A 21,949-nucleotide genomic window follows, 5' to 3' on the forward strand; every position below is an offset into this window, starting at 1 on the left:
GCAGGTATGGACTCAAGTGTGGGTGGGATCCCAGGATCTGCATTCCCAAGTTCCCTGAGCGTGGCCTTTCTTCCAGCTCTGATCTAGCATCTGCCTGGAGCCGCAGACTTGGCTGCACTTTGGAGTCATCTGAAGGACACCTGGACCCATGTCCCAGACACCCTCCTCCTCCCAAGTCTGGTCTGTGATGCAGCCTGAGTGGAGACTGCACCTGGAACCTGGTGCCCCAGACAGCAGCTCCATCCACACTTGCCAGAGAACACATTGGCGATGCCCTGCTACTCCAAGGCCCAACCCCTCACCCCCACCACGCACAAGAAAGAGACTCCTGCCCCTGGCATCTGCTTGGCTATGTTGAGAGCACACAAGCTTTATTCAGCAACAATGGCAGTTATTTCATGAGAATGAGCTGCATGACAGCGAGAATGCTGTTGTCTGCACAAAGTCTGAGAGCGAAGATTACGGCAACAGAGCTTCACGCCCCCATAGCCCTGCCCCCTCCCCCCCAAACTGGCCCCAGTTGCTCCCTGCACTCCTGCGGGGCTATGGGGGGCCTCACTGTGGTCTCTCTCTGCACCTGTACCTGCCCTCTGTGCAAGCTCTCCCCCCCGCCCCAGCAGGCTCCCTCCAGTCCTGCCTCCTCCTTCTCAAGGTCACCCCTGGGGGCAAGAACACCAAACCCCACAGTGAACCCAAGTCCCCACTGGCTTGCTCCTCCTTTGCTGCGAGGCCTTTTCCTCAATGGAAGTGAACATAGTCTCAGTAAAAGCAGACGCTATTTATAAAGCACTCTGTGCTCATGAAGCATCAGCCCTGTCCACCCCAAACCGCCCCACCCCCACCCCCCACAAGCAGGCAGGAAACAGTGTGTTGTTTAGAACAGGCCCTAGGAGCCACATGGACAGCACTCAAAGGGAAGGGTCAGGCCCAGGAGCTGCAGAGGCCAAGTGGAGAAAGTCTGGTGTCATTTTAGTTCTAATTCAGGACACAGCAACCAACATAACTGATACAGAAGACATCATCTGAGACACCTGTGTGACACGTATGTGTGCATCTCTGTGTGTGTATGCATATGCTTGTCTCTGTATGTTTGAGCTTTTGTGATGTAGCCTTCACCATTGGTAACCTTCCTCCCAGTTCTCTGACCTTGGCAGGGCCACGCTGTGGAGGGAAGCTTGGACCCTAGATGGATGGCAGAGGTGCCCATGTGGGAAGGATGCGTGAGGGGCAGCCAGGCACACCTGGGAGAGAGGAGGCACCCCGTTGAGTGTCAGGTTCCTGCTTAGGGTTCTTCAAAGGCAAGGGGTGGAGTAGGGCTGATGGAGGAGGTCTTACGGCAGAGGCTGAACTGTACAGATGGATGGATGGCAGGGATGTAGGGCTGAAGGGGGGGTGGTGGCGGCAGCTGGAAGTACAGATGTGTGGCCAGCAGGGTGGACAGCCCCGCCCATGTGTACCCCTCCTGCTTGGTGGCATGCACCACCCTGTCTGAAGTGCCCAGTTCGTGGTCAGTTAACGCTAACATGGGACTGGGGGGTGCTCACACAGTGTAAGTTTTGACGGATTTGTAGAGGGGTGGCAGCAGCCCGTGGTTCTCCCGGACAACCTCCAGGTACTCAGATGGAGTCTCCAGCAAGAAGGGCCCGCAGCACATCTGGCAGCAGCACCGGACCCCAGCAGGCGGCTCCGGGTTCTTGTCAGACATGGGGGAAAAGTCAAAATCAGCCACCTATGGTGAACAAAACCCCATGGGTCAATCACCCGCCTGCCAGACCCCCTTTAGGTGGCCTTACGAGCTCAGCTACCTGGTGGCACAGGCACACAGTGTTTCGCTATGCATTGCTCTCTGGTCCTCCCTCTTTGGGTCGCCCTCCCCCTTTCCAGCTCAAGGGCACGACTGCAAGGCAAGGGGTGAGCACAGCCACGAGTCAGACGGAAAGAAGTCAACTCAATTTGGCCCACCTATGAATGTGTCTTGGGTACACCACCCCCAGCCCTAGGACCCTGCTCTGACATCCAGACGCCTGCTAGGCGCCTCTCTTTCAGTCAGGGCCCGGTGGTCCAGCCTCCACACTCCTGAGCACCCACCTCTACCATGTCCTTCTGATGAGCGGCATTCCGTAGGGTCATGTACATGATGAAGGCAAGCATCATGGTGATAAGCGTGGCACACGGAAAAGCAAAGACAGCCGGCTGGATGCCTGGGGAAGAGACAGGGTAAAGTCATAGGGCTGGACAACTGGTGGTGAAGGCTTGCTTTCTGACTGCAGTGGGGAACAGAACAGTCAACCCCACAAGAGCTGTTTTTTCCTTACATACACGCATCCCAACTAGGCAAGCCCAATGGGTGAATCCCGGATTCTACATAAACCAAGTTGGGTGTGTTAGCGTTTTAAGAACTGTCCACATTACTTGACAAGAGGTGCACCCCGAGTGTGGGCTGGACTTAATGACTTGCCCTAACAAATAGCACAAGATAGAAGTGATGGCTTCTGAGTCCAGGCCATCAAAGAAATCATAGCTGCCTCCTTACTCTCTTGGGTGACTTGCATTGGAGATGGGGAAACATGTTGTAAGGATACCCTGCGACCCTGTGACCTATTGTAGCTGCCTGCCCTCCACCAGCTCTAGGCTCACGGCCTGCCCCTGCTGCCAGGAGGCTGTGTGATGGAGCAGGGGGGACCTAGGGTCTGCAGTTAGGAGGCCCTGGGTTCGAACCCTGGCTGAGCAAGCTCCCTGATGCTAATGCTGCCCCACGAGGCTGCTTCAGGGATGCCACGAGGTGAGGGGTGGGAGTGTGCCAGATGCATGGCAGGTGATCTGCACTGTGGGTCCCCCTCACACTTCCCCAACTCTGCCCCGGGTGTAGACGTTGCAATATGCCAGGAGGCTCTGCTTTCCAGGGAAAGGCAACATGGAAATATCTGGAATGCTGTCCCCTCTGTAGGATTCAGGGGGATCCTGGGCATCCAGGGCTCAGGAGGGGCTGAGGGAGGCAGGGCCCCAGGCCCTCAGTGATGCCCTCAAGGCCAGCCAGGGCCTAGAGTGGAGCACGGCATCTGCCCAGTGGCTCAGACAGAGACTGGGGACATGGGAAGGGACAGCAGCAGCATCTGGTGTCCTCGCAGGTCTGACCCTGGGGCCAAGAGCAGCTGGCAAGGTTTCTCTGTGTACCCTAAAAGCTGGGTCCTGGCTGGACACCTGAGAGGCCACCCCTCAGGGTTCTGGTATCCCACTTTCTCCTCTATGTAAGGTAGTGCTTTTCTGGGGTCACAAGAGTACCCCCTGGAAAAGAAGGGTAGAATTTCACACTATCATCAGCTAATCCTCTGACTGTAAGCCAGTGGCTGGGGCTGACTGTGACTTGGCATTCCAAAGGAAGTGGCAGATAATAGGACCCTCACTTCACACTTTCTGAGCAGCTCCCACTCCCTGGGGGCTAGTTTAGTGGCCACAACAGCGCCGAGATCTGGGTGATGGCGGAGAAGGGAGTACTGTGATCGTGACGTCTTATTTAGAGGAGGAGTGCTCACGACGGGGACAGTGTAGCATTGGTAATATGTGGGAAGGAAACCGGGGACAATGATGGTGGCAGCAAGTAAGAGTTGAGCTGTCTTGATGCTGAGCACCATGGGATCGATGGCCCTGGTCCATTCAGTGGGTGTTGGGGCCGGTGGGAGGGGTGCTGACGGTGGTGTGGGCAGTGGTACTGACAGCTGTCTGCTGGCTCTGGATGGTCCTTCCAGCACTGTGTGCAGGTAATGGTGGCAGAGCCGGTTGGTCAGGTTGGCCACTGGTATTGCGGGTGGTGTTGGTGTCAAGGGTGGTGTTGGCAGAAACCAGGGGTCCTAGGGCTGCCTGGTGATGGCACTGGTCATCTGGGGGAGCTAATGGGCACTTAGTCAACAACGTTGGTTGGGCCAGTAGGTTTAGTGATGATTCCCTCAGTGGTGGGTTGGCTGCAGGTGATGGCGCCAGGGTTGACTGTTTTTTTTGCTGCCTGTGTGGCACTGGAGCAGAAGGCAAGATGTCACTTACTGGAGGGCCACACCTGGATCCTGTGGTACTGATGCGTCTTACTGATGACATTCTCAGCCCGGATGCTGAAGCAGTAGTCCCCCGGATCCCTGAAGGTATGGGTCAGGTTGTAGGCTGTGGTGGTCACGGACACCGGGTGGCATTCCCCTTCCTCCAGCGGGAGGCACTCGGGCTTGAGCCGCCAGCACACAGTCAGAGGGGGGCTGTGGGGAAATGGGAGTGGGTTTTCAGAAATGGCTCAGCGAGGGGTGTGGGCACAGACCAAGGCTGAGAAAGGCCGGACAGCCGTGAACTTTAGTGTTCTTTCCAGCACAGAACACCTAGCTGTCCTGGCCTCTGCTTCACACCTCCCGGACCGGGGAACACGATGATAAATAAGAGATACCCCCCCACCCACCACAGAAGATGCCAGGCTAGTGAGGCAAACAGGGACAGGCACGGGCTGCTGGATGGGGCAGAATGAGCGCTCCAGTGACACACGGAGTGTGCCGTGGAAGCAAAGGGGACAGGTGAGCACATTCTTAATGAGCAAGTCAGGGAGGCCTTTCTGGAGGAGGCACCATTTGAATAGGATCTGAAAGGATAAGCAGATTTTTGACAGGTTGGGAGGGGTGAGGGCAGTCGGGGTTATCCACCTGCCACAGCACGGGCTCAGAGGCTGGGAAACAGCTTACAAAGAATGCTGAGCAGGCAACCCCAGGCCTGAGTAAAACACACCCTCCTGCCACCTCACCATCAGGTCTGCAGCCTGAGTAGCTTCCCACCCCACTTTTCAAGTATTCAGCGCCTGCCCCCAAAGCTCCCAGAAAGCTTTAGAAGCTTCTTCCAGCCCCATGGCTCATCCTCCTCTTTTCTTGGCCGCTTTGCTGCGTCCCCATCTAGCCCTGCTTCCGCGTCCTGTCCCTGTGTTGAAGGGTGGGACTGGTCCTCCCCACAAGAGACCTTGGAGGGCTGAGCCCTGACTGCCAACCTCTGCAGCTCCGTCCACCCTTGTGCAGAGAACATGCCCTGCTTCCCAGTAGCTTACTACACACTCAGCCTAACACTCTTGCCAAGAGCCAGGCCAGTTTGCTTTCTCAGGGCTGGAGGCAGGCCCAAGCCACATGCTGAGGGCTTTTCACACGACTGGTTCCTCCCCTGCCTTTGCCTCAATGCCTACACTGCAGACAGCTCCAAGGGGCCCATGCTTTCCCCGCTGGACCACGGTAATGGAGCTACGCCCACAACTCTCCCATGGCTGCAGGGCAAGGTAGGCACCAGCTTCCACCAGCCCCCAAACTTGGGGCCCCTCAGGGGATGGAGCAGGCTCAGGATCATCCATGGGAAAGTGTGGGCAGGGCAACAAATCACCCACTGTCCGATCGGGGTTCACTCACCTCCCCAGGAAGTTCAAGGTCACTGTCAGCTTTTGGAAGGTCTGAATTAGGGTGGGCCCCAAGACCTGGATGCCTCGTAGGGTTTCTGGAAGGCAGAGAGGGCCCGTTAGACCTGATGACTGAGGACAACTGTCTCAAAGTTCTCAGGGCTCAGGGTTGTGTGACCACCACACTGTCCTCCTCCAGGCTCTCTCCCAGGGGCGAGTTGCAGATCTGCCCAGGGCATGCCTGGGTCCCTGACAGCAGCAGGTGCTGGAGCCCACTCAGAGTGAGGATGCTGGTAGGGGCGGAGGGGAGGTGTCTCTGGTAACCAGGACTAAAGATGGGCTCCGAATAAGCTAAAGTCTGGGAGAGGCAGGTTTGGGTGTTTCCCCTCTGCAGAAGCCTGAGGCCGCCCAGCCCCAGCCAGTGTGGCCCGAGACCAAAGAGCAATGTGGACCGCCAACTCACAGCACAGTGTCTGGCCACAGGCTCAGGCTCTGGGAGCTAGGAGGCCTGGGTTCAAATCCAACTCCACCTCTTGGTGGCCATGTGACTTCCATTGGGCCTTCAGTGACCTCTTAGAGGGGGGATAATGACCAGCTGCTCAGAGGGCTGCCCCAGGGGAACGTGAAGAGAGGATGTGCACCCAAGCTCAGTCCCATGCCCAGCTGGAGCCACTCTGATCTTCATGGGATCCAACCCTGGAAAGAGTGCTGCCCAGGGCTCCTCAAGGTGGCCAAATGCTCAACCAGTACCAACCCCCAGAGACGCACCCTGCAGCTTCAGTGAGGCAGAGAAGTCGCCTGTCTTCTGCACAATGCCCTTCCCAGCATTCTGCGTTGCCTGTTCCCACTCTGCCACCACCTTGAGCTTCACAGTGAAAGTTCCAATGATGGAATAGTTGTAATAGACCATAGCATCTTCAGTCACCATCTGGGTGCTGTAAGGTGACAAGAAGGGACTCACATGACCTCTTAGAGTCGGAGGTGTCCACGGAATGACAAGCTCGGCTACCAATGCTTTGTGAGCAAACTGGGCATCCTCACAACAGCAGCCCCCAGAGCCAGCCAGGATGCAAGGTCAGCCATGCTTGTGTGGTCATCTGGCTGCTGGTCATCTTTGTGCTTATAAATGACAGCTGGGAGAACTTCCAGCAACAAGCGCCTATCACCTGCCAGGAAATGCTCTTCCCCCTTCCACCAGGAATCTAAAAGGGCCCTGCATTAGAGACAAGGACAATCCTGGGAGGGAAAAAGTACAAACTTTGGAATTAAGACCTTCTTGACTTTTCTAGATTTCCTATCTATATAACTCTTAAGTCTTATTTTTCTCATCTGTAAAACAGAATCGTATCTCCATCACAGTTTATGATATGACATATAAAATATTATGCTTTTTCCTGCAATTACCTGAATTACTTCAAAAGGAAATCTAATAAAATAAAGAAAATATTTGTTGATTTCTCAATGCTCTTTACATATGAAGTTTAACAAACCTTTATCTATTAAATATCTTCCAAATATTTTCTAAACCCAGTTTAGCTTTTGTCTTTTGGTTTGCTTTAGCTCTTTCATACTCAGATTTTAAACCTAGTGAGCCAAATCTAGCATTTTTTTCCTTTATAGTTTCTGCCTCTGTTTCTCTATTCTTAGAAATGCTTTCCCCACTGCCAAATTATCCAATTGCAGAGGACCATCAATATTTCAATGTAGTCCTGTTTCATTGTGTTTTTTTCAATCTCTCTGGAATTGCTTTTAAGGATCAGATTGTTTTTCTTCTAGTTAACCAACTGCCCTAGTGCCATTTATTAAATAATCTATCTTTACTCACTGGCTAGAAATACCGCTGTTAACATATACTAGATGTGTACATAGACTTAGGTTTGTGTCTGCCTTTTCTGTTCTGTTCTGAGGAGTAGCCTTTTGTAGCTGCAAATTATTTGTGGCATTTTTTTTAAAAGATTTTACTTTTAAGTATTCTCTACACCCAACATGGGGGTCGAATTCATAACCCTGAGATCAAGAGCTGCATACTCTACTGACTGAGACAGCCAGACACCCCTATTTGCAGTTTTCATAATACATTTATGTATCCATTTCTATCTTTCTCCCCATCTCCACTCATCACCATTCTACTTTTCTGATTATTTTTCCTTCCGGCAATATTGAGAAATTCTCTCTTCATTTTTTAAGTCTTTTTAAGGTTCTAGGTACAATCTGCAGTTTTATTCACATAAATCCTACCACTTTAAGCTACGTTTATGCTCTTCCAGATTTAATGTTTTACAACTATTATAAAAGATTTTTTTCTATTGCAATTATATATGGAAAGGCTATGAATCTTTGTTTTGTAACCAGCCATATCAGTAAAATCTCTTTTTAGTTTTAAGATTTTTCATTTGAGGCTTTTGCGTTTTCCAGGTCATCTGTGTGTGATGATTTTTGTTTCTCCTTTATAGAATTTATATTTCTTTTTCTTGTTTTATTTCATTGTCTAGTCAAAAATGTTCCATTATAGCAAAAATAGTAAATAAAGTATTTAATGTGAAAAGAAATGCCCCTAACTAGTATAGAGCCTGTCCCCTGGTTTGAGACAGATTTTCCAGATGTTCCTTATGTTATAAACTACATATATATTTATAATGACATACATTTTTATACATGTATATATGCATTCATGTATATATGTGTATGTATATGCATACTTAAACACCAAATTTAAATGAACTGTAGAATCTTTGTCACATCCCCAAAATTATACTTTATGGAACATTTATTGGACTTGTATCAAGCTTAAAAAATAACTGGAGAGAAGTAGACATCTTTACAATCTTAAGATTCACAATCCTGGACATGGCGTATATTACCCGTCTACTCAAATCTTTGATATCTCTTAGTAGCTCTAGTTTTCTTCACACAAGATCTTGCCCATTGTCAGGTAAGTGTGCTCTTAGGTTTATTTTATGTACTATTTTTGTTGTAATTAGGAGGAATCCCCACTTTGTTATTCTAAATGGTTACTGTACATAAGAAAGCATGCTGAGTCTGTAAGTTCCATGGGGCTGAGGAGTGGTACACTAAGCCTTTGATGAACTTGGAAAACTGGTCTCTGTTTCTCTGCCTGAGAAATGTCTTAAGGAATGCCAATGAATGAAAGGTGGAAAAATATGGGATAGAGTAGGAAGGACCATCAGCCAGGGACTTGACCCAAATGGAAATGAGGGGTCTTCACAGAGCACCACCCTCATGGGAGCTTGGGACATCTGTGGGCTGCTTGGACTCAGTGCCTGTCCCCCATTTCCTGACCTGCCTCCTCCAGCCTGGCTTGTTTGGAGAAGGGAAGTCAGGAGAAATGAAGCCAGAACACCTGAATTCTATGACATGAGTATAATCGCATGTGCTGATATATTAGCCAGGTAGGTCTTTCTAGAATCAAATGGAAAAAATGTCCTATTTTGACCTGTCTTAGAGGGATGTTGGGGCACCAATGACCTCCTGTACTAGGTTGTAGGCACCTCAAAGGCAGGTCCTGTGACTGGCTCACTACTGGTCCCCACGTACCCCAAGCTCGACACAGAGTAGGTGTTGAAGGAATGTCTAGAGGCAGAGAGAGTGAGCAGGTGAAGGTAAGAAAGTACAGAGCAACTGTGCATGGGACAGTGAGGCCACCAACCACAGGCCAAAGCTCTGGGGCATCAGCGGGGAAGGACATACCCATCTCCGAAGTCCCAGTTGTAGAGAAATGAGGCAGTCTTGAAGAAGTTGCTTGGGTCATGGAGGAGGAAGGAAACTTTAAGGACAGTCTTGGTGAGGTAAGAACTGGGCCAGGGCAGGGAGGTGTTCTGGGTGACAACAAGGTTCCCCACGAGGAGCTCTGGGAAAGAGACCAAGGTGAGTGAGTCTTGGTGAGAGGGTGGGAAGGTAAGGCCAGGGAGTGACCTCACATGCTGGCTGGCAGGACAGCCTCTCCCCACACTAACCTTCTAGCAGAGTGAGTGGCAGCAGGAGGGGACCCAGCAGGTCACTAAACACATACATCATTGCCCCTCCTGCATGGAACACTGGTGAAGACTCACAGCACACATGTGAGCACACACATCACATGTATAGCCTTGCTCCTGCACCGCTTTTACCAGGATCCCAAACTTTCTAGCACAGAAGATGCCCAGGACCAGGAGGAAATGCACAGGCTTTGAAAGAAATTATCAGGAGAGATTTCAAATTATTAGATGAATCTAGAAAAATTAGCAGTTCTACCGATCACAACTTTACACCCAATGTGCTAGGCTGGGTAAGGACCACTGTTCTGTGTCTGCATCTCTAAAAAAAAAAAAAAAATTAGGAGTTGATTTTTTTCACCCCAAAAGCAGAATGTAAGGTGTGCTCAATAAAACTCATTTGGAAACTGCTGAAAAGTAGGATGAAAAGAAAAGAAACCTCCTGTCAGTCAAACATTAACTATTGTTGATGTTTTGGAGAATTGCAAAGCATTTGTGTGTGTTTAACAGATATGGACACCACATACACATACATAAATTAAATACAGTTGAGTAGATTGGTTACTGAAGTTTGTGTTTTGGTTTTTAAATTTTTCTTTTTTTTTTTAAAGATTTTATTTATTCATGAGAAACACAGAGAGAGAGAGAGAGAGAGAGAGAGAGAGAGAGGCAGAGACACAGGCAGAGGGAGAAGCAGGCTCCACGCAGGGAGCCTGATGTGGGACTCCATCCTGGGTCTCCAGGATCATGCCCCAGGCTGAAGGCGGCACTAAACTGCTGAGCCACCCAGGCTGCCAGGTCTTTAAAATTTTCTAAGCATGAGTATTCCCCCAGGACATTACAAACTTTGTAAAGGTAATTGTTATTCGTTATACAAATTACACCCATATACTTAACCAGTCCCTTTATGATTGCGTACTTAGCTTATCTCCTATTTTCTTCTGTTGCTATAAACATCACTGCAGTGAACATATTTGTACATAAAACATTACCCAAATGGAAATTTACTTCCTGAAGACAAATTCTTTAACATATTGTAAACTCTAAGAGAGCAGGGAGGGACGCCTGGGTGGCTCAGCGGTTGAGAGTCTGCCTTGGGCTCAGGGTGCGATCCTGGAGTCCCAGGATCAAGTCCCACATCGGGCTCCCTGCATGGGGCCTGCTTCTCTCTCTGCCTCTCTCTCTCTCTGTCTCTCATGAATAAATAAATAAAATCTTAAAAAAAAAAATAAGAGAGCAGGGACTTCCTGGAAGGAGAGAGAAGTAGTAGGGTGGGAGGCTGGAGGGAAGAGAATGAACAGACAAGAGATTGAAACAGTGCATAACCGTTGATACGTATCGGTCAGCTGCTCTCGATAGGGTTATGTTAACTTAGACCCCCAGTAGCAACATGTACTTTCTGTGTCCCTTCCAGTACAATGCTGTCAGCAGTGGGTATTAAGCATTTTCTGATCCTTCATTAACATATAACAGAGAAGGGACTAGGAGCCTAATTGGTGTTTAGAGGATTACTAACCAGGGTGGATGTTTTTCTCTGCAGCAAGAGTCTGAAGGCAAATTAGCAAACAAAAAGGGTCCTTACCTGTGATAGGGAGGACAAGGAGGCTCCTCGCCACAGGCTGGCACGTCCAGCAGTCGGCAGCGGTGACCCAGACAGAGATGGGGAAGTCCCCAGGCATGTTCCCCACAGCTCGGATAGCAGAGCTGAAAGGCTCATCAGTCTTCCCCATGAGCAGCAGCGGGGTATGGATCCAGTGGAAGCGGTAGAGGCGGGAGTTGGTGGGCAGGACCAGGCTGCCGTTGTCGTTGGCCACTAGGCTGGCTGTGATGGTCACCTCTGCCCCCGTGGTGGCAGGGCCATCGGTGGTGAGGTGGAGTTCATACAGCCCTAGAAGCCCAGAGACAAACTATTTCAGGAGAGGCATGGCAAGGGACTTACTGTCACCCTCTGGGCTGGCTTCTTCTTCTTCTTCTTCTTTTTTTTTTTTTTAAGATTTTATTTATTCATTCCTGAGGGACAGAGGGAGGCAGAGACACAGGAAGAGGGAGAAACAGGCTCCCTGCAAAGAGCCCAATGTGAGACTAGGTCCCAGATCCTGGGATTACGCCCTGAGCTGAAGGCAGACGCTCAACTGCTAAGCCACTCAGGCGTCCCTGGGCTGGATTCTATTATTCTATTTTACAAGTAGAGAAACTGAGGCCCAGGAAGCTCAAATGACTTGCCCAAGGTTCCTATGGCTAGTTCATTGTAGGCTGGGATTCGAGGTACCTGGGTGTCTCGGTGGTTGAGTGTCTGCCTTAGGACAGGGAGTTTGCTTCTCTCTCTGCCTAGGTCTCTACCTCACTCAGTGTCTCTCATGAATAAATAAAACCTTTTAAAAAACAACAAAATGAAACATTGTAAGCGGAATTCAAACTCAGGTCAAACAGACTCCAGAGAATTTTTTATGCCAGCCAAGCAGAGCATTTCCAGAGCACAAGTCTGATCTGGCCAGACTTATTTTTTAGCTATGCAAATGACTCCCAACATATGTCACAGGAGGGATCAGCTTGGTTGCTGCCAAAAAATGCCCTCTATTACCCATTCTTTTAGACTAGGCTTGACATGGCAAACAAATTCTGATCTGAAACCCAAAGCTGAGCCTGGGGTCTTTTAGAGGCCTAAAGTGATAGACAGTGATAGAACAAGCCTTGGGACAAAGGTCCACTCTGATTCAGGCCAAGCCCTCTTCTGTATCTGTAACGGAGGAGGTTCTAGATCTACACTGCCCAACACAGCAGCCACTGGCCACACATGGCTGTGTGTTTCAATTACAATGAAACAAAATTTAAAACTCACTTTCTTAGCCACAGTAGCTGCATTTCTTTTTTTTTTTTTATGATTTTATTTATGTGTGAAAGAGAGCGAGAGAGAGAGAGAGAGAGAGAGCAGGGAGGAGGGGCAGGAGAGGAGGAAGCAGGCTCCCTATAGAGCAGGGAGCCCAATGTGGGGCTTGATCCCAAGAACCCAGGATTATAACCTGCGCTGAAGGCAGAGGCTTCAACTAAGCCACCCAGGTGTCCCATGTAGCTGCATTGCAAGCGCTCAGCAGCAAAGATACAGAATATCTTCATTATCATCAAGGTCCCACCAGACTGCACTGTTCTTAAATGACCTCTGGGATTCCCGCAGAGGCCAAGGCTGGAACTATATACCTCCAGCTGGTTGACTCCTCAGGGAATTTGAACTGAAATATGGGGCATGTAGCTCTTACAGGTTAACTGAGAATCAGTCTTAGAAGATCCTAGCAGAGAACAGGGCCTTGAGCGTTTGGGATGGAGGCCAGGTCAGAGGCCCTTTAAATAACACTCCCTTCCTGATTACCGCATGGAAGGTGACACTAAATATAACCTGAAAATAGAGGAAATAGAAAGTTAAAACTTAAAAATTTGTCTTAAAAATACAAATAATCAGTAACAACCGGTATTACCATGTGTGGGCATTTCCTATTTAAAAGAAAAATTGTGCTCACACTTTGGAATTCTATATTCTAATTGTTGTTTTCAATTCCATATGTGGGCATTTTCTTAAATCATTATTCTTCAACTGCTACCATGTGCATAATATTTTGTGTATAAACAAAGTAAGATTTTTTAAAAAAGGTTTCTTTCCATTATGAAAGTAATATGTATGTATAAAGAATATTAGAAATATCCCATTATCCCATCTCCCGAAAACATCTGCAACCATACTACAGTCCTCATAGCTCTTCTTCACATGTAGTTTTTAATTGAGATATAATCACACTCTGCACACAATTTTAAATTATTTTATTTTCACATGACAACATGTCAAAGGCATATCTGTGGTCACACTAATGTGAATTTCACTCTTGGTTTGATGATTCCTCAAGCAGGTAGATCTTTTTTTTCTTCTTTTTTAAAAGATTTTGTTTGTAAGCAATCTCTACACACAACGTGGGCTGGAACTCACAACCCTGAGCTCAAGAGTTGCATCCTCCACTGACTGAGCCAGCGGGTGACCCTAATTTTTTTTCAAGTAAACTCTATCCCCAATATGGAGCTCAGGTTCTTGAGACTGAGTCCCATGCTCTGCCGACTTAGCTAGCCAGGCGCCCCAAGCAGGTATATATCTTCATTCCCAGAACTCTTCACTCTTGTCAATAGCACTACTGCACGTCTTGGTGACTATTTTGTTATAATTTGTAAATTTCCTCTTCAGATGAGATTTCTGAAAGGCTCCAGGTTAGAGAGTGTCTAGCCAGCAGACACCTCACCAGAAGAGGTAAGGCAGAAGAGGTAAGACAGGCAAAGGGGCTGCAAGCACCTCTCCGCTCATTTCCCCCACTCCCATCCACCTTCCTGGCCTCATGCACCTGCTCCCCAGGTTTCAAGTGCCTCCTAAATGCTGGCGGAACCAAGTAACATAGACCTACTTTCTGGCTCCAGATCTGCACTGAGCAAAAGAGGAGCTGCTAACCACACGTCACCAAGTTTAAATTAATCAAAGTTAATTACTTAAATTGAATTTGAACCAATACTAAAAAGTCAGTGCCTCAATTGCGCTAGCCACATTTCAAGTGCTTCACAGCCAGATGTGGTCAGTAGCTCCTCTTCAGGGCAGATACAGAATATTTCCTCCATCACGCAATGTTCTGCTGGACGGTGCCACTCTAGGGTTCTCCCCTCCCCACACCTACCATTTTCAGCCATCGCATTCTGTTGGGGCCGTAGAGAGAAGCTGTCCCAGGTGTAAGTCCCTAGTCCTTTGCCACTACTCCTCCCATCTGGGTACGTTTGCTTCCTCTCCATCACTACTAGCATTGCTGAAAGCCAGCATTCAGCCATCTGGATCACTGCTTCATCCTTGGCCCTGGCCTTCGGCCTCCAGTCCTCTCTCTCAGCACCATCCATCTCCTGCCCCTACCACCAAGGAGCTTCCTCTACAGCTAATGTTTTCACGGGCCAGCCTCCATGTAGAGTCCGAATTCACATCTTGGCACATCTATGCTGGGGCTGGCCATTTTAACTCTTGCAGTTCCTGTGACATGTTCTGTCCTTCCTAACCTCAGGACCTTTGCACATACTGTCTCTACTGCCATTCTCCACCCACACGTCGATGGATATAATCTCTTCCAGGAAACCTTCCCCGAACCCCTCGTCCCCTCAATGCTCTCCAAACAACCTGGGCACACAGTGGTCCCAACCCCAAGTTGACATGAAGGTTTCTTTGTCTCCCTGCAAGTTCCTTGAAGGCAGGGATCATTGTCATCTCCCCATGCACCCAACAGAGTGCTAGGCACAAAGGTTCAACACTGCTGCTGCCCAAGAGAGATGAGAGGGACCAGCCCATGTGGCACTGCCCCAGGAGACCATTTACCTAGGTGGTACTGACTGACCCCCTTCCTTGTGCTCCACTCTACAAGCACTGGGGGAACCCAGAAGTGCAGGACATGCCTCTTGCCCTCAGGGAGCTCACTAGAGATCTGTCGGACTCAGCAAATCTGTGACGGGAGCATGTGTGTGCCTCAACTGCATCCCATTAGCCTTGTGGCAGTGTCCCCTGCCTACTCTAGACTCCTGCTCCAGGTTCCCTCTGTCCACATCACATATTTCCTGTTCTGAATCCCCTTCTCTAGAGGCATATTTTGGATTGTAAAGTCACTTGGACTGGCACTGAAAAATGGACCTGCAGTGTCTTAATCCTAAAGAGAGAATTCTAGATACTATGGCAGAAATTGCTTCAAGAAAACACAGTGTGTATTTTACACTGAGGGACATGAGTCTTCTGAGGTCCCCCATGTAACTACCTGGAGTCACCAAGGAAATCTGTACTCCCCCCCCAACCCCCCACCTCCGGGTTGAGTTGTCTTCTCCCTCCCCTTGGCTATGAGGCAGCAAGCATTTGGCCAGGCTTCACTGAAAGAGAGGCCATCTCATCCCTTCTCCCTCTTGCTCCCGCCCACCCCCCAGGCGAGGAGTGTGGGCCAGAGCGAGGCTGGCAGGTGGCAGGGACATTCGGCTGCATGCTAATGGCCATCCAGCATCTGCAGCGAGACTGGAGACAAGCGCATGTCAGCGCTACGCAGATGCAGACCCGTTGCCAGGGGAATGGACTGGCTGGGAGGAGGGGGGGGGGGCTGTGGCTACAGCTATGTTGCTGCAGACACTGACCCAGCTCCTGGGAGCCCCCATACCTGTCCAGACACAAGGATCCTCGGTGGGCACTTTTTCCCAAGCTTTTTTTTTTTTTTTTTTTTTTTTTAAGCAGATGTTTCACAGCCCCCGGGTAATGCTGCTTCTCTCTTCCTCAGGGCTCTCAGAAGTGTCCAGGGCATCCAAACTGAAATGGACTGTGAAGGCTTTGCCACGTATGGCTAAAGGAACCAAGCCCAGGTCCTGTTGCCCTACGAATCTAAACCTATCTTTCTAGGTTTCAGACCCCAGGTGACATGGCCTTGGAGTACAGATCGGCTAAAGGAGGGGGTTAGGGGTCTCCACAGGTGCGCTGAGTGACCCAGAGCTGAAAGAGCCAAAGCAAAACACCAAGTGGCAATTACCACGAAGCCTGACCCACAGAAGTAACACTCACTCACTAACAGGCCCTGTGGGCTTCCACTTTGGAGAACGTCTTCCCTGATAACACTGCATGTGGGACCCTGAACATTCTAGAAAATGGCTGCATTGGCTCTTTCACACTGCACATGTGGATAGCCACGAACGCTTCCTAAGTTACCTCTGAACAGCATAACCTGGAATTAACGAATGGTCCAGTACTTGGACTCTGGACTCGGATCTCCACTTCTTGCGTGGGAAGCATCCCATACAGGCTGACCCAGGCCCCAGGAAGGACGGAAAGGGCGTCCAAGTCTCTTTTTTCACATGTGTGAAGGAGAAGGTATGCTCCCCAACCTCATTACCAGCTTATTTTGGTCATATCATGAATAGGCCAGGCTGGGAACCATACAGGACTTCCAAAGAATTAACGTTTTGTTTTTGTTTTGTTTTGTTTAGGCCACGGTGATCATTTCCAGACACATGTAAACCCAATGGACAAGAGACCCCCATCTCTACACGAAATTTATAGGAGGGAAGCAGGTAATCCCGACCAAGCATAATTCCCACAAGGTTCTCTTAATTCATCCGTAAGATACAGGTTTTTATTTTACCTTTTGGATTCTCTTTCACAATTTTGCATTAGATCTCTTCCTCCCTCTACCATTCTTGGGGGAGGGGGGGCGTAATGAAGAATGTTGGCTATTAAACACACGCTCATCCCCAGAGCTGTCACCTGTCCCCCAACAACTCTCCAATCCGGGTTCTTTTGTTGTTACCAAAATGAGGCAGGAAGGTTGGCGCTGGCCTTTCCAGCTGGGGGGAAGGAGGGGGCCTGGAGGCACGGACCGGTGGGGAGGGGGCGGAGGGAGCACCCAGCAGAACCTGTCAGCTCGGGGTCCATTTTGGAAACCAATCCAAAGACGAAATGGCAGACTGGCCTCTTGGGCTTTAAAATCGCCACCTCCCCGAAGCCAACACAAGCAGGGGGGAACCTCTCCAGACAAGATGCCATTTCAAGGCAAAGACGCTGCTCCGCGGACAACCTGTCCGTGCTCCCTCGGGGGAGGGGAGGAGGGGAGGAGGGGAGGAGGGGAGGAGAGGAGGAGGGGAGGAGGGGGGGAGGGGAGGAGGGGAGGAGGGGAGGAGGGGAGGAGGGGAGGAGGGGAGGAGGGGAGGAGGGGAGGGCTGGGCGTGCGGACCCACCGCGCACATTCCCGGTCTCCCCGCAGCGTCCTCCCCGCCCCCCCCAGCCACCCGCACGGGCGCACCGGCCACCGCGCGCGGTTCCCAGGGCAGGGCCGATCTGCAGGTGGCAGCAGGAGCCGAGGAGGCCCCTCGAGGGCCGGGCCGACGTGTGGGGAGAAGGATGAAGGGACAGAAGAGAGGGCTTCGAGGAGCCGGCTGGCCGCCGTGCCCTCCGCCGCGCGCTGCAGAGGCCCCGGGAGGAGGGAGGAGTACAGAGCAGGGCGCACGGCTGGACAGCCCGGGACACCGCCCGAGGAGGGAGGGCGGCCGGCGCAGCGCCTTACCTGCGGCCACCCCAGCCGGGGCCAAGGGCAGGAGGCAGGCGAGCCAGAGGACGTGGCCGAGGCGCGGCCAGAGGGCCGGGGCCATGGCTGCGCCCGGAGCGGCGGGAGCGCCGAGGGGACGCGGCTGAGTCGGCGGCGGCGGCGGCCGCTCCTCCCGGCGCGCGGCGCGGGCAATGCGGGGAGGTGCGGGCGCGGCGCTCGCTCGTCCTCGCCTCGAGACGCTGTGGCTGCGCGCCGCCGCCGCCGACCCCGGCCCACGTCAGCCGCGCCGCGCCCCCTCCCCGCGTCCCGCCCTCCGCGCCGCTCCCCTCGCCGCTCCCCTCCTTTCCCCTAGAACCCCCGCCTCCGGAGTCCGCGCTCCTGCAGGCTGCGCCGCCTCCCGCGCCCCCTCCCCTCCCCTCTCCCCCCGTACACCTCTTCCCCCCCAGCCCCCCACCCCTCCCCGGAGCCGCGCTCTTCCCGTCTGCGCCTCCTCTCGCACCCCCTCCCTTCCCCTCTCCCCCGGTACACCTCTTCCCCTCCCCTCCCCTCCCCGGAGCCGCGCTCCTCCCGTCTGCGCCCCCTCTCGCACCCCCTCCCCTCCTCTCTCCCGCCGGTACACCTCTTACCCCCCCCCGACCCCCCCGATCCTCCCCTTCCCTCCCCGGAGCCGCGCTCCTCCCGCCTGCGCCGCCTCCCCGCGTCCGCGCCCGCCGGCTCTGACTCAGCGTCCCCAGAAGCGCGCGCCCCGCTGCACAGCCGCGCGCAGGTCCCTTTGCATTCTTCTCCAGGTGCCATTTCCCCTCTTGACGCACACGATTCGGCGATGCGGCTCCTCATTCACGTGGAGCTGTGCGCCTGCCGGCCCCGGGGCAGAGGGCCTGCAAACGCCTCCTGTCCCTCCTGGGATGCACTACATACGCTGAGACTCTTGTCATTCCTCAGCTTACCCTCTCTGTGCCAGCTGTGAAACGGCTCATGCTCACAGCTGGGCCCACAGTGCCGTCGCTGTCTCGGCGGGCCTTGTGAGACTCAGGCGCAATGAGGAGTGGCCAGGCCCTTCCTTGGCCTGCCGCGATAAAGCGGAGCATGTCTTTCTTCCTAGAAGGTGGCTGTTCCTGTCTGGCCTTCAAGACTGGAAGCTGGCAGCCTGGATCCTTGTCCCACCTCTGCCTTTGCTTAACTCTGTACCTGGGCAAGGGATCCCACCTAGAGGGAGGGGAATTGGACGACCCCTCTGGCCTGGTGGGCCCGATGGACCACGACTTGAATCACAGCATGGGAGTGAAGACACCTACAGGTATGGCCTCTGTCTCTGTGACAGGTGTGGCCTCCACTGAAGATAGGCCCAGTGGCCACACTGCCATCTCACGCTAATGGAGGCCAGACAGATTTGAGTGACCCCCTCCCCCCCCCCCAGGAAAGTTAAAAGTGCTAGACAGGGGTCACTGCTCAGTAGCATCAATCACCATCGTGGGGACAATACCAGGCCTATAAAGTAGGAGACTTTGGATTCTCCCTGAGAGTTATGTGACCTTGGGAAAGTCACTTTCCTCTGAGTCCCTCACTTTCCTTTTCTTTAAAATGGAAATTGTCCCGTAGTAAGAATAAAATGAGTTAATACATAGAACAGTGCTTCAGACATTGCACTCTATCAGTACTGGCTGTCATCATTAGAATCGCTTTCAGATCTGGGAGAGTTTTGCTTGTCCATCAGGAATTGAGAAAATTATGGTTGGAAAAAAATAGTATAGTAGTAATAGTAGTTTAAGGTTATAAACCGAGTTTCAAATATTTAACATTATTCAAAGGTTTGGTTCTTAGTGGCTTTTTTTAAAATTTTTTTAAATTTTTTTATTATTTATGATAGTCACAGAGAGAGAAGAGAGAGAGGCAGAGACATAGGCAGAGGGAGAAGCAGGCTCCATGCACCGGGAGCCCGACATGGAATTCGATCCCGGGTCTCCAGGATCGCACCCTGGGCCAAAGGCAGGCGCCAAACCGGCTGCACCACTCAGGGATCCCGTTGGTGGCTTTTAAAACAAACTTAATGCAGGGGCAGCTGGCTGGCTCAGTGGGTGGAGCATGTGACTTATTCTTGGGGTTAAATTGAATCCCCATGTTAGGTGTAGAAATTAATTAGAAATAAAATCTTCAAAAAAAAAGTTTTAGGGCCACCTGGGTGGCTCAGTCAGTTAAGTGTCTGCCTTGGGCTCAAGTCTTGATTTCTGAGTCCAGAAGTCAAGCCCCAAGTTGGGTTCTCTGCTTAATGGGGCGTCTGCTTCTCCCTCTGTGCCTCCTGTTCATGCTCTCTCTCAAATAAATAAAATCTTTTTTTTAAATAAAATCTTTTAAAAAATAAAAATAACCTACTAAATGCAGAAAACGAAGTAACAAAATTTAGCTTTTTTATGTGTAACTTGATTGGATTGAATAATAATTTTACAGTAGTCACAGATAGCCTTATCTATGTTACAGAAGCCACCTGCAAAGGCCACCCTGAAACTGATGATCAGATTATGAGGTTATTGGGGGAAAAATACAGTATTCTGAGTATTTCCCCTGGCGAAATTATTACAGTATTATGAGTTAGTGAATTGGGGGAGGGGAAGTGGGAGGAACAGTTGTCTTTTTACATTGGGCCTTAAGAAAGTTGTCTCTGAGGAGGTACATTTGAGTTCATCAAAGACGACAAGGAGCCAGCTTTGTGCCTCTGAGGAAAACATTTCAGAGGTCTGAGGTGGGCATGAGGCATAGCAAAGCCACTATGGCTAGAACATGAAGAATGAAGTTGGGAGGTACATAAGGCCAGGGAATGAGTATGAGCTGCAAAGTCTCTGGCGGGTTTTAAGCAGAGGAGGGGTGTGATATAATTTCCCCAATAGGGATGGAATTGACAGTGTCTCTGACCTCCAGTTCAGGAGATAGACAAGAAAACAGGTAAAAATCAGGGATCTCTGGATGGCGCAGCGGTTTGGTGCCTGCCTTGGGCCCAGGGCGCGATCCTGGAGACCTGGAATCGAATCCCACGTCGGGCTCCTGGTGTATCTCCTCTTGCTTCTCTCTCTCTCTCTCTGTGTGACTATCATAAATAAATAAAAATTAAAAAAAAATCATAACAGTATGTTGGATTCTTTGCTAGGAGAAGGTAAGGCCAAGGGAAGTGTTGGGATTTTGCCAACAGTAGAGCTAAGCTTAACTATAAGTCTTCAGCCTGTGCAATTAATCTGAAACTTACCAAAGGATTTGTCTACCTCCTGCTTTTTTCTCCACCCCCTTCCCAACAAAGGTTAGTAAAGAACAGCTGTTTGCACACTGATTTTAGCCCTCAGATTATTCCACCTTCCCCAACTTTGGACCTATTTCTCTTGGGGGTGTTGGTGGTAGTAGTAGAGAGGATTTTGCTTGCCAGATCTTTTTCCATGGGGAAAAGATGTTCTGACCCATTTTATTTCTCCCAGCTCAGACATAAGTAAAAAAGACATCCACATAAAATCCCAGCACTTCAACAGATGTTTGTTCTTGAGTGGCAACATTTTTAAACATGCAAGGAGCATGCTTCTGAATAGGGCACCTTTCTTCCAAAATATCTTGCAGGTATTGCAAGCTGCATTTATTATGAGGTGTGAAATGTATCTATCTGGGAAGGGAACACAAAGACTTTGGTAACTTAGCGATGATGGGGGGTGAGGAGTTAAGATATTGTCAGGAAAGGGCAGGAGGTGGAGCAAGGTCTTGGAGGTGGTGGAGATAGGTCATCCCTTTAACCCTCTGTCCATCTAACATGGTAGCCATGGATTACCAGGAGCCAGATGCTCACTATTCAACCATTCTCCTTGATGGAGTCATAGAGGAGGCCCAACACTATTTTTCCCTTCTAAGGCCTCTTGGTCCAGCCCATGCCATCTCACCTGGACATCAGGGCGTTCTGCCCCACTCCCCCTCCTCATCACTGCTCTGTCCTGGCCTGAGACATCTGCCTGCCAGGTAGGAGCTTACAGAAAGAGATCCTCTGCAGTCCAGCCTCTGGGTGATGTGGCTGCAGAACAAATGATCAGGCTGGCCACCTCCGAGCAGAACACCAGGGCTTTCCTTTGCTTTCAGGGTCTCGTCTGTTTCCAGCCTTAGCGTTCCCAAGGCCGCTGCTTGCTTCTTCCCCTTTCAACCTGTTAACCACCCCAGGAAGGGAGGAGGGAGGAAACCCCGCTCGGCCAGCCACACTCAGTTCAGTGACGGACTCTTCCTAGGCCCGACTGCCGCCTGCTAAGGGAGCTGCTTGGGTACCCACCGCCGCGCAGCCGTCCCCGCTCTGCCTCACATCCTGCCCAGGCCCGGCTCCCACCGGAAGATTCCCGGCACCTGCAGGCCCCTCCAACCTTGCTGGCGGCCCCGCCCCCGCAGGCGGAGGTTTAAAGGGCCGGGCGGCTCCAGCCGGGTGCAGTGCCCCTCCCTGCTCCCGCCGCCCGCCCAGGCCGCACCCACTTGGGGGC

General features: G+C 51.1%; 1 protein-coding gene across 2 annotated transcripts; it reads right to left on the bottom strand.

Annotated features, from left to right (window-relative positions):
* Positions 1 to 340: 340 nt before the first annotated feature.
* On the bottom strand, positions 341 to 17,644 carry TMEM130 (transmembrane protein 130). 2 transcript variants are annotated; one of them, XM_077907811.1, is made up of 8 exons: positions 17,481 to 17,644; positions 10,976 to 11,281; positions 9,110 to 9,269; positions 6,170 to 6,336; positions 5,415 to 5,499; positions 4,039 to 4,241; positions 2,089 to 2,201; positions 341 to 1,729 (listed from the first exon to the last, which is right to left on the bottom strand). In XM_077907811.1, the coding sequence occupies exons 1-8, from the start codon at positions 17,563 to 17,565 to the stop codon at positions 1,541 to 1,543; spliced, it is 1,308 nt and encodes a 435-aa protein (XP_077763937.1). In that variant the 5' UTR covers positions 17,566 to 17,644; the 3' UTR covers positions 341 to 1,540. The 2 variants fall into 2 exon arrangements, with proteins under 2 accessions (XP_077763937.1, XP_077763938.1); XM_077907812.1 differs by having other exon boundaries at positions 341 to 1,693; positions 17,481 to 17,643.
* Positions 17,645 to 21,949: the final 4,305 nt, after the last annotated feature.

Source organism: Canis aureus, chromosome 8 (genome assembly GCF_053574225.1).
Source record: "Canis aureus isolate CA01 chromosome 8, VMU_Caureus_v.1.0, whole genome shotgun sequence".
NCBI lineage: Eukaryota > Metazoa > Chordata > Mammalia > Carnivora > Canidae > Canis > Canis aureus.